At 37.3% G+C, this 12,765-nt stretch overlaps 1 protein-coding gene across 1 annotated transcript in view; it reads left to right on the forward strand.

Annotated features, from left to right (window-relative positions):
- Positions 1–6,871: 6,871 nt before the first annotated feature.
- LOC126292151 (YY1-associated factor 2) overlaps positions 6,872–12,765 on the forward strand; it is a 40,653-nt gene continuing 34,759 nt past the window's right edge. Inside the window, exon 1 of the mRNA XM_049985990.1 lies at positions 6,872–7,706. Within this exon, the coding sequence (XP_049841947.1) occupies positions 7,178–7,706 (529 nt within the window). The 5' untranslated portion in view covers positions 6,872–7,177. The remainder of the gene's footprint in view (positions 7,707–12,765) is intronic.

Below are 12,765 nucleotides of genomic sequence, written 5' to 3' on the forward strand. Positions count from 1 at the left end.
CTTATCAATTTTTTAACTACTCTTGAGAACTCATCCTTTGGTACTGATGAACAGTGATTGATATTCGCAGTTTCTTTTCATTTTAGCTACAAATTCTAACATACATTTCATTGGTAGCTGTAATACACGTAATTTAAAAAAATGCAGATGGCATTTTAAAATAGTACCAGTATATATATCATATATCACACATCATCCAGCAAAGTAGTATTCTTTAAAATACTTTCGTAATATGTAGAAAAAACCAATAAATGTGAATAAAACGTCATACACAATTTTTACAATGAATTAGAATCACTTAAAACTTACATTGTTGCTTCCAGCAGGTCGCGAAATGATCTGTGCAAATAACAGTTTACATTGGCCAACAAAAATCCACGTAGTCGACTATGTGTGCACAAGTGTCTAGCAACAGTGCAACCTACACCAGCAGGTCTGAAATGAGTTCTTCTAGTTCTCTAAGACCTCTGAAACAGTGCTCTCCTACGTAATTCAAGCCCCAAAACTTCTGCTAGGGGAAATGAAAATATAGGTTTTACAATGTCACCCCACCAGTCACAGAATCATCCCTGTTCTCTGACAAATTGATTAAATACTAAGATTCTACTGAAACAGAAGAGGCAGTATTTTGTTTCACACACTGTTAATATAAAACATTTATTTCTCTCGAAACCAACAAGAATATGACTGCGAATAACACTTCGAAATATGCATCAAGACTTGATGACACAGCAGTCATTACCATTGTGTCACAGTTCAAAGCCAACAGCTACCATGAAAAATTTCTCTTGGCTTGGAATATCTGCTGGAATCAAAGAAATTTTGAGCTGCTACCCAGCAGTGTCGACCAACATGTGAGAAAGATAACTTTTCTGGAAATTAGTGTCTGATGTGTTACATCCAATTGTTAGAGAAGATTTCTTTTTGTACGATCACCTCCAAGAACTTTGAGAACTCCTTGACTCTACAAAACAGATTTATAATCACAGACATCAACTTTTTGTCGATCAACCTAGTCATTCACCACATGAGCAACTGTTTCACCATTTCCATGAAGTCACTCATTTCTTGCCTGCTTCATTGTGCGTAATACACTCAATGGTGCACCACTGTCATAATACCAAAACCATCAGTCCACTCATGGCCTCAGTGGCTGTCTCCAAGCAAACTCAAGATAGTAATGTTGGCATGTGTCGCCCTTTAAGTATTAATGGGGTATTCCACTATATATTGTACTTAAGAAGAACAGTGAGTGACGTTGTTCTAGCGACTGCCATCAGCTTAGAGCCAGAACCATATCTGATTACTACACTGTACCACATATCATGGACTTTGATATGGACATCCATGGTAAGACAGTTTTCTGCGTGCTCGACCTTTCCATGATACAACAGGTATACCAGAAAGTATACCCAAAACTGCTGCTTGCAATCCATTTGTTTGTGAGTTTCTTCAAATGCAATTTGGAATAAGGAATGCCATCCCAAATTTCCCAACATTTTATTGGTGACATAAGTACACTGGTGACCTGCTTATAATGTCGCCTAGTGAGGCAGCGCATCTGGCTCATTTGGAGCAGCCATTCACTTGGTTGTGAGAACATAGCTTAGTAAGTAACCCATCAAAGTGGGTCTTTATAGCGATGGAAGTAAAACTTCCTAGTCTACTTTATTAATGCACAAGGACACGTGCTACCTCAAAAAGGAATATAAATCGTTTTTCTTTTCCACAGTCAGAATTATACGGTGAATTACAACGTTTCTTGAGCTGGAAGTATTTTCATCGAAGATTTATGAGTAATCCTTCACCATTGGCAGAATCATGCAACGCATTTTTAAAAAAATGCCCACACTAGGAGATGGTGGACAGATGAAAAGATAGCATTCGCCGCAGAGTAGAAGTTACTACTGAAAAGGGTGCATTATTAGCTCATACATCTCTCGCATTTGGGATGAATACATCATCAGCTACAATTGGAACTGTATAACAACAACATGCACAACATGAATGGCAATGTCTGACTTACCTCAAAAAAAATCAAAATATCAAGTAAATTGGTCAACTTAAATGTATCATAATAAATGAATTAACATTTCAAGTTTGTTAATGGCAAAAGCAAAATTCATAATGGATGCTCTTGACAAAGTTAATGTGACAAACTGCTGAAAAGCGAAACAATAGGAAAAGTATTGTTCAAACATTTGGAAGCATGGCAGTTAAACGCCAAATAAAATATATACCTACATCTACATGGCTACTCTACAAGCCACCACACGGTATGTGGCGGAGGGTGCCCTGTACCACTACACATACAGACACATTAAACAATAATAAGATGGTAATACATAGAATCTTTTCTGTTACCCATTGTGTATTTTTTCCCTTTCGAAGTACCAAATAACATCAGATCCAATTGTATCTTTCTCTTTCAATACAGCTGATGTTTTTACTATTAAAAATGCTAGTCAATGGAAACTATTTCATCAATTTATGTAAGGGTTTTTCTTTGTCTAGTTACTGCAAAACCTGAATCATCTTTTGTTCTTAGATATCTGGCCTCATAGGTGGAAGAACATATGTTGAAAAATATACAAATTGTCATTCACCATTTGCAATGTGTCACAAACACAAAATCAATGATTTAATGTTGGTTAATAAAGATTAATATAGATACAAAAGCGCGAAATCCTCTATTATAGCTTGAGCGATTGTGGCAATAACAGGTTGACTTACAGTGTCACAAGACAGTGCATCACCAAAGTCAAGGTCAAAATTTTCTTCTGGAGAAACTTTGATGTATATGCCACATTCTGTCCAGTCCCATTCCATTTCATTGACAACCTGTCTAAATGCCTTCATGTGAAATGACCTGTGGATTTTTTTGGCTTTTGTGTTTCATACCCATTCCGTTCCATCAATGTGATTCAACCTTTACTTTAAGCGAATTTACTTGTATCCCCTATGCATCACCTACAGTATTTCAGCGCTTTGAGTATTTTGTTGGAGTTGGTATACATGGTACTTAGTGATTTACCATCCACAAGAATGTAAGCTGGGGTTGCACACTGAAATCAATAGTGTCTCACATCAGAAAAATTCTTGGCTGCATTAACTTTCAAACCGGAAACCAGTATCATGTGACTAACTTCTGTACACACCTGGCTGCAATGACAGATGAACAGCTGACATGGAACTCTGTGTTTGTATGGAATATGATTGTATATTCACAGCTATAAAATTCGTGTACTTTTCCTAATTTTGATCCCTGAGTTATTCATATGCATTAAACAAATTCGCGAGTATACTAAACCAGCTGACTGGGATTAAAGAGAGAGATATGGTGTTAATTACATTTCAGTTGTGCTTAAGAACTTTGGCCTGACAGAAAGAAAAGTGTGATTGCTGTTATGTAACACATTTGTGTGATCCCATTGTAGGAGTAGACTCAAGATCTAACGGTATCACTGCATTTATTGTAATGTATGTGGTCACGTTGTGCATTACACACTGAGAAATATGTTACGCCATTGAAGATTTCCTCTCAAAATTAATATAGGCAGACCATGCCATACACTACTGATACATTGTGGATTACTTGAAGTACATTTATACAAATATTTTAAATTTAATATTACACTATGCTCATAAATTACTTTAATTTTGAGTAATTGTTTGTCTAAACTAAATAAACAAATTTAAAAACTTCAGTATCTCTGATAAAAATAGGTCATCGACATCTTCAGGCCAGAAAAGCTAAAACCATTAAGATTTACTCAGTCTAAAGTGAAAAATAGAAAAGTACCACGTATAGGGTCATGTCTGTCTACATCACGTCTTTGTGATAATAACTTCCCAACTTTTGTCTGCTTTTGGAACAAGGCCTTTTTTACATACAATGGTAATACAATTAATGTGTTAAATCACTGAGAAGGGGGGCCTATATGATTCAGTTGCATATTTAACACTTCTGTTTGTTTTCTTTTGCCACAGGAATACTCCTGTAACAGTTTCCAACATATTCAACAATCACTTCATAACTGCAGCAGAACAAGTAGGTTGTAACGGTTCCTTAAATGCTGCTACGCATTTATTACACAGAGCTAACCCTAACACGTATGACCCAATTTGTATTGCCCCAGTTACTATTACTGAAGTTAAAGATACCATCAAGGCCTTAAAAAATAAAAATTCCACTGGTATTGACAACATTTCACCAAAAATACTGAAGCATTGTAGTGACCACATATGTCAAGTCCTGTGTCACATTTTTAATGAGTCTATCCAGCAAGGTGTTGTCCCAGAGAGATTAAAGCTTGCCGTTGTGAAACCACTTTTCAAGAAGGGTGACAAAACTAATTTATCTAACTACCGTCCAATATCACTACTAAGTAGTTTCTCAAAAGTATTAGAGAAACTAATGTATACAAGAATTGTAGATCATCTTAACAGCCACAACATACTCAACAGAAACCAGTTTGGTTTCCAAAAAGGTAGATCAACTGAGCAGGCTATTTTTTCTCTCACAAATGAAATTTTAGAGTCAATAAATAATAAAATGTCACCTATTGGAATTTTTTGTGACTTGTCTAAGGCCTTTGACTGTGTGGACCACAACATTCTCTTACATAAGGCTAATTTTTATGGCTTGCGAGGTAGCATTGGTAGATGGATAGAATCATATCTGCAAAACAGAAAACAGAAGGTGATAATTAATGGTGCCAATGATAGTCCCATTTCTTCTGATTGGGGCACATTAAAGTGTGGTGTGCCTCAGGGGTCCATCCTAGGACCTTTGCTTTTCCTTATCTTCATCAATGATCTCCCACTTTGCACAGACACCGAGTGTAAATTTACTCTTTTTGCCGATGACACCACTATTCTGCTTGAAAGTCGAACTAACAGTGACCTAGAAAATAAATGTAATGCTGTACTCGTTGACATCCTACACTGGTTTAAGTGCAACGGACTAACTCTAAACATTCAGAAAACTCAGTATATGCAATTTCACACATCTCAACAAGAAAATGAAGTATGCCACTTAAACTGTGGCAACCAAAATATACTACACTGTGAATCATCTAAGTTCTTGGGCATTCTAATTGATGGCAAGCTGAACTGGTCTGAGCATATCTTAGACCTACATAGAAGGCTCAGTGTGGCATCTTATGCTCTGCGTGTAATCACCCCCATTGGTGATGAGGACGCTACTAAAGCTGCCTACTTTGGTTATTTTCATTCTATCATGTCGTATGGCATAATATTTTGGGGCAACAAGCCTTTAACCAAAAAAATATTTACTGCACAGAAGAGAGCTGTTAGAATCATGAGTGGTGTTCATCCAAGATATTCTTGCAGAAGTCTGTTTCATAAGTTACAAATATTAACACTTACCTCTCAATTCATATTTTCTTTGATGATTTTTGTTTCTAACAACCTATCTCTTTTTAAAACTAATAGTGAATGTCATGATCATAATACTAGGTCTAAAAATGATCTACACAGGGATCTGAAACATTTAAGTCTTGTTCAGAAAGGTGTTCATTATTCAGCCACAAAAATTTTCAACTCCCTTCCATCAGGTATTAAAGATCACATTAATGTCTTACCTACTTTTAAATGTAAATTGAGAGAATACCTAATTGTAAATTCCTTCTATTCTCTTGATGAGTATCTACAGATAAAGCAATGATTTTTTATACTGATAAAAATTTGTTTGCTATAGATCACATTAACTGTTTAATTTGAAAAATGTACTATATTTCCTTTTTAGGTATTGTTTTATATTACTTGAGCTATACCTTTGATTTGATTTTAACCTACAAACTTATTCATAATCTTATGGTACATTTTTGTCATTTTATATATGTGTATTATTTGTTTAATTTGGAAAATGTACTATATTTCCTTTTTAGGTATTGTTTTATATTACTTGAGCTATACCTTTGATTTGATTTTAACCTACAAACTTATTCATAATCTTATGGTACATTTTTGTCATTTTATATATGTGTATTATATCTGTTGTATGTAATCATGACTCATTCCACATCCTTGTGATTTATCACAATACGGATTAATGGAATACGAAATAAATAAATAAATAAATCTTACTGTAGTGTATTGTTTCTACAGACCCTAACATAAAAAGTAGTTTTAACCAAGAAAGTTGTGAAGGACAAAACCACTTTTAATAGATTGCTGAGTGTGTACCTAACATGTCAGTTTGGTATCTAACTGTATAACTAGCTGCCTGACTGAGTATACTTATTAACTCCATCGCTTATTTTGTGACGGAAAATGTACATAGCATCAGCTTCAATGTTATTTAAAATATCAGTGTCATGCGAAAAAACACGAGTACTTATTATGACTACTTTCTTTCCCAGCTTAAATATTGGAACATACACTGTTCTATTTCGCAGCAAGTAATCGAGTTTCCAGATTACAAAAAGGTGCATTAAAATCATAATGGATGTAAATCTAGAAACTCCTGTTCGCACCCTTTTAAAAGTTTAGGTATTCTGCCTTTACTGCGTATTTGCATCATGATGACTCTTCATTTTTTTAACAATTAACGTGATGTGCGCGAATAGCACCCTGTTTACACAGTCATCACCATGACAATGATGCACCAAAAAATAGCAAAGAAAGGAAGCGAAATGAGAATAAGCAAATATAAGTGAGTAGGCAAGCATAGTACACGTCTTAACTGCTACTTTCAGAGTAGCAGAACACGCGCAGGCGTTGTTGTCGGATGACTGGAGACTATGGTCAAGTTAGCTCAATTTCCAGTCCGAAACGTCAATGCAGCCAGAGTTTTCCTGGCGCGAGATACTCCCCCGGTGAAGGCTTCATTTGGAATCACATCTCTGGAACTCGCAAGTGTCAATGTTTATCCTTGCTCTTCTGCCAACTGTATTGTTACGTTTGGCAACGCTGTCGAGCGTCTCCTCACAGATTTGAGTAATTTCATAAGCGGTGGGCTTTGTTGTTAAATGGTTGGTTAGCTGGAGAACTTAGAGGACATACTGTGTACCTGTAAGATGGGCAGAAATATGCACTAGTAAAAAAGTGTAGCGGTGTTTCGGATACTTCCCTACAGTGTGAGCATCTATTCGCTCAAAAAATTAATTGAAAACGGATAGATCACTTCCTAAAACAGTTGGGTACTACTAACATGGAATTGAAGTCTTCGAGCCAAAAATCAGCTCAAAGAAACAAACGTCAAGCAAAAGTGTTGGAGGAGAACTTCTGGGATTGTTCCGTGTGCACTTACAGAAATACCGCGGAGGCATTTAAGTGTCTAATGTGCGACGTTCGTAAGGGCACCACTACCAGAAAACCGAGGATAAACCCGCAGCTTGTAGCCCAGCAAGTTGCACAACAATACACGTCGACGGCGCCAAAAGTCGCGAAAAAGGAGGGAGGGACAAAAGAAGGAGGCACGAAGGACCCACCTCCCAAAGAAAAAACGGAGAAGAAATCCGGGACCCCAGAGAAAGCCTCCAGAAAAAGCGTGCCACGGATCAAAAATATTGACAGGACTACTGGCGTGACAAGTGAGGTCACTGTGAACGATGTTACAGTATTTATAACAGAGTACAAAGCAAAAAAGCCCCCAGAACACTGTAGTCAGTCAAGTACCGCATCCTCGGAACTGGGAAGCCACTCAGAATCCAGCAATGACGCTCGGAGTAGTGATGCAGGTACGTTCAGCACAGCCCTCATTCCCCTTTCACTGTTCTCGTAACTGTGATCATTACACTGTAATAATACATTTGTTCCATTTCTGAGTTTGTGTCCACACGTTTTGTAAAATAAATTTTACTGTAGTAATTATTCTTATAATCCCTAAAAAATACTGCCCCCAAATAAGATGACATCACCAATGTTCAATGACAGTTTACATTTATTCTATTAACGCTTTTAATTTTAAATTTTGCAAAGAGAAACTGCTTATAGCTACACTGAAACCATTGTTTCTTTCCTCTGTCAATGCAACACCCATCTAAATTGTGTGTGTGGGGTGGGAGGTGGTTGTAGTAATGAAATACTGATGTATTCCAGGTAGGCCTAACAAGAAAGTTTTGTGTGCATTGATTCAGCCTGACAATTAGGTAACCCAGCTTTTAAGAGTCCAGAGGTTTTAATTATCGAAAGAAACTAGTATACCGAAGCCTTAGCAACGTTTACTGAACTTTGATGTGTGAGAGACAATTATACATACCTGGCCACGTAATATTCACCCAAGAAAATATTCTGATGTACACTGAATTGCAGAACATGGCTTAAGGGTAGGTACACGGAGAAAACACTACATATCGTGTAGACAGTTAAGTGATAGCCCTCACCCTGCCCCCCTTGCATTTTTCAGTATTGCGCAGATTTGCTACCAGTCAAATGTTATCACAATCAGATTTTGTGCTTTCACATTCATCAAATTCTCTGACACACAACTAGATTGTCACCTTTTATCGTAACCTAGGCCTCAGGCTGCACTACAGATCAGCCTGTCATCACAACCAAGATTTCAGGGGTTTTGGTCCATATGTAACTTTAGCTGACAGTTCTGAAACAACAATATTTGCACTCATGAAATATGTTTAAACCAAGAGACAGCTAAACTGGACATGAAAACAATTTCCACAAAATATATCTTTAAATAAAGTTCAGAGAATCCTGATTTAGAATTGGAGACAATTAAGTGGAAAGACTCTTAATGCATTCGGAGAGATGGTTATACTTTTGTAATGAGTCTCCAGTTGGTTTCTTTGTGCAGCCTTTAAAAGTGCCATAGGCCTACATATGTCACTGGAATTCGTTTACATACAGATGCTATGTATGTAGTGTTGCGGAGAAACAGTAGTGAAACACACCATGAGAAATAGCAGACTGAGACGCTTATTTTTTGTCCTGCTTATTACAGACTTAATAAATTCCCTTGATTGACACTGACAGTAGTTGTTTAACTTTTCCTACAGTGTTTATAAATTTTGTTGTCATAACTTCATAAGTAGGCAATCATGAATAGACAGACTGGTAACATATATTTAAGGCTGCAGCTGTAATGTAATGGTCAATGTAGATCCTTTAAAATAGTGTAATTATTCATTTCACACTGCCTCGATGCAGATACTGGTAATATAGTTTGTTTGGTAATTGCCTACAGTGATCACTATTTTACCTGTTTTACACCTCCTTCCACAAACAACTACATTGAGAGCAATGAACAGTGTTGGATGATATAATGGCCTACATAATATGCTTTAGGGTACTATCAAGAAGATATCTAGCTTCTCAGTCATCTGGAACTTTGTGAACATGTCCTGTACCCAAATTGCACATTACAAAAGACAAAATACAGCATGAGGGTCCACAGTTGATAATCTACTGGCATGAAACCAGTGGTATTCAAAAGTGAGGTACTACTAGCATGTATTTCTTTGTTAAATTCACATTTCTGGTTGACCGGTTCCACTCCAAAGTTTTAAAATTATGTACATTGTTGTAATGCTCATAGTTGCATCATAGCTGGCTGTTGAATGAATGTGCTGCTGTGTTGTGTTCTTCAGTTTCTATTGGACGCAGAGGACTTGTGAGACTTTCATAGAAGTTTATGAATAATATCCACACACGCCCCTCATCCTCAGTCTATCTCCAGGAATCAGCTGCAAAGGAGCACCCTCCTAGTCACCCAATTGCATAGAAGAATTTCTCTTACTGGAATGTGTGAAAGCTGGTGGTTAGGAATTGCCCTGATGTGTATATTTTTTTTTAAATATCCAGCTGTGCTAACTGCGCTAATATGATATGCATCACACCCATGCTGCCAGCAGTTGGACTGTCACACAGTAAATGACTTCACCTACAGCACTCTCACTGCCAATTCTTTATATCCCTTAGCAGCCACTATTTAAAATACCTGGTAATGACCTGAGAGCTTTCTGCTATTGTTAATGGTTACATTACGGCTTTATTTCACTGGTAGTAATGGAAAGAGGTCAAGAAGTTTGTAAAATAAATTTTGTTAGTATTTGTTGTTGTGCTCCAAAATACTTTTCTTAGTTGAAATAAATTTTTGTGACAGTGTACTTACACTGTTGTGGCTGGCACCCCCAGTCATTATCTGCCTACCTCCTACTCTCCCCCCCCCCCCCTCCCCTTCCCCCTTTCTTCACCTACTCCACCCAGCACAGCTCCTCACCTTAGCTTGATTTAGTCAGCTGAGTCAATGTAGCTGTGCAGGAGTGTGCTCTCTCTCTCTCTCTCTCTCTCTCTCTCTCTCTCTCTCTCTCTCTCTCTGTGTGTGTGTGTGTGTGTGTGTGTGTGTGTGTGTGTGTGTTTTTTTTTTTTCTGAAGAAGAATTTGCCCAAAGCTAGCAACATCTTATTTATGCCTTTCACTGATTCAGCATATCAGCTACTCACTGAGTTTTTATGTGTACTCCTTAAACTATTTTTAGACACAAGTTTATAATATATTCTTACCAAGTAAGTTTCCTGCAGATAGAAGTTTAGTGCCCTTTTCACCACCCACAAGTGTATTGGTTTGTCAGAGATGCCAAGCTATCCAAAACCCAAGCTGTGTGAGCACATTCCTGCTTTGAGAAGGAAGAAGTGGGGGTTTCTCCTCCTATAAGTTCTGATGGACCATCTGTCCACAAATTTAACTATATTCTCATTAAACCGGTCAGTTGCCTTACTAAACAAAAATCAGGTTTTTTTTTTTGTCCTCCTGTTATGGAGGGCCAGATAGTGTTGTCTGCAAACTGTGATCATTTGTTAGAGCTCACATCATAAAAAAAGATCACAAAAGGTCATAAAACATGTTGCTGTGAAGGCTTTATGTTTCAACTTCTCTTTGTGTGTGTCAGTCACCATTCCACAGAAAAGATTTGATGGCTTTCAAGGACAAAACTCATGTCACTACAGTAATTTAACTACATGGAGCCTGCAATAAAAACTTGTTAATAAGACAAAAAAATGGTAATTCATTGACACACTTTCTTTTGTTGACATAGATACTCTAAGCTCTGCTGCTGTTTGTAGGAACAGGGTTCTATTCAGAGTAACTATCAAGAGTTCTGTAATGATCTTGCACTCTGCAGTCAAGCCGGAATTGACATGTGCCTGCTATTTTAAATCGGGTATCTAAAAACAATCCTGTTTCTAACCATTGATTATCATACACAATATCAATTCAGGCAGGCTAGGGTTTTTTTTATGTGAAAGATAATTGCTTTATGATTACAAAGAAATCCTCCATTTGGACTTACCTGTCAAGTTCTTTTACTATAGTTCTCAGAACATTTTTTTTCAAAAATGCGAATCCAAAACCTTTTGATTTTTTTGTGGTGATTAGTACCTTATAGTACTACATTCCCTGAAAAGGAGAGCTTCCACTTTTACGTTGAACTGGTTTTTATAAACTATCAAAATTTTTCCCATGCATAAAAACGGGTTTATTACTACATTTTCACATAAGAGGCCTTAAAAAACAAAACCTATCCTTTCTTTAAGGAGTTCTAGTTCTGCAAGGTTTGCAGGAGAGATTCTGTAAAGTTTGGAAGGTAGGAGACGAGGTACTGGCAGAAGTGAAGCTGTGAGGACGGGGCGTGAGTCGTGCTTGGGTAGCTCAGTTGGTAGAGCACTTGCCCACGAATGGTAAAGGTCCTGAGTTCGGGTCTTGGTTCGGCACACAGTTTTAATCTGCCAGGAAGTTTCAAAACCGAGCCATATTTAACATAATTTTACTGTTGGAAGATGAGCAAGAAACACATTTTTCAAGCAATTCAAATGGTTCCAAAATGTGTGTGAAAGGTCCAAAAACTTAAAGGTTTCAGTTTATACAACTTCTGTACACTCTGTTATGTACTGAAATTAACCAGTCAATGAACTAAAAATGTGTTCCACTGCTTCAGTATCTTCCCTTGATATAGAGTGATGCCTTCTTGTTGAACCAATAGGAACTGTAGCACTTAAATCTTCAAAACATTGTGAACAGGAAGTGAGCACTGATGGTGTTGTTGCTGTTCTTCAGTTGGAAACCTATATTCAGCAGCTGGTCCATGTGGTAGCATAAAGTTCACTACAATTTTGTTTAACTCGTAACTGGTGTCTATATCTCTGCAATCCACCAGTCACAGCCATACACACACACCACAAACATCCACCTTCTCAAGTTTGGAATCTGAATATAATCCTGCTGTTTGCAAGGTGTTGGCTGAATGAATAAAATTTCTTCTTTCTTTCTCTTTAAAGTGCTGAGTTCGCCCATCACTTTGAGTCCAAAAATGTGTCTTATGAATTCCTTTCACAGGAGTAGTTTGTTTGAACCATTCTTCTTTTTTCTGCTCACAGAATTCTTTGTTTTCCTCTTTGGACAAAAGAATGAGGACTGTGGATGTGTAAGATTTCACAACTCTCGTAAAATCCTCAGCATTCTAAATCGAAGCTGTATTTGGTTTGGAAAGATTGTTTTGTAGCATGGTGCTTCAGCATATCTCCTACACAATCACAAGGCCCTTTCCTGTGACCAGTGGCACTGTATACCCAGTCAGTTGGCACAAGTGACTTACTCAACTCAAACAGCTGGTAACATTTTTTTAAAATGTCTAGGAGCAGCATTAGAAATGATGATGACCTTCACAGCCTCTGTTTGCAGTTGAAGAATTTCACGTATTGCTAACAAAGCACATGCTGAGTCATGTCCTGTGTCATCACTTATAACTGCAACACTTGTGCTCTTGTTTTGAAAATATGTCAC

The sequence above is a fragment of the Schistocerca gregaria genome, chromosome 9, assembly GCF_023897955.1.
Source record: "Schistocerca gregaria isolate iqSchGreg1 chromosome 9, iqSchGreg1.2, whole genome shotgun sequence".
In the NCBI taxonomy this organism is placed as follows: domain Eukaryota; kingdom Metazoa; phylum Arthropoda; class Insecta; order Orthoptera; family Acrididae; genus Schistocerca; species Schistocerca gregaria.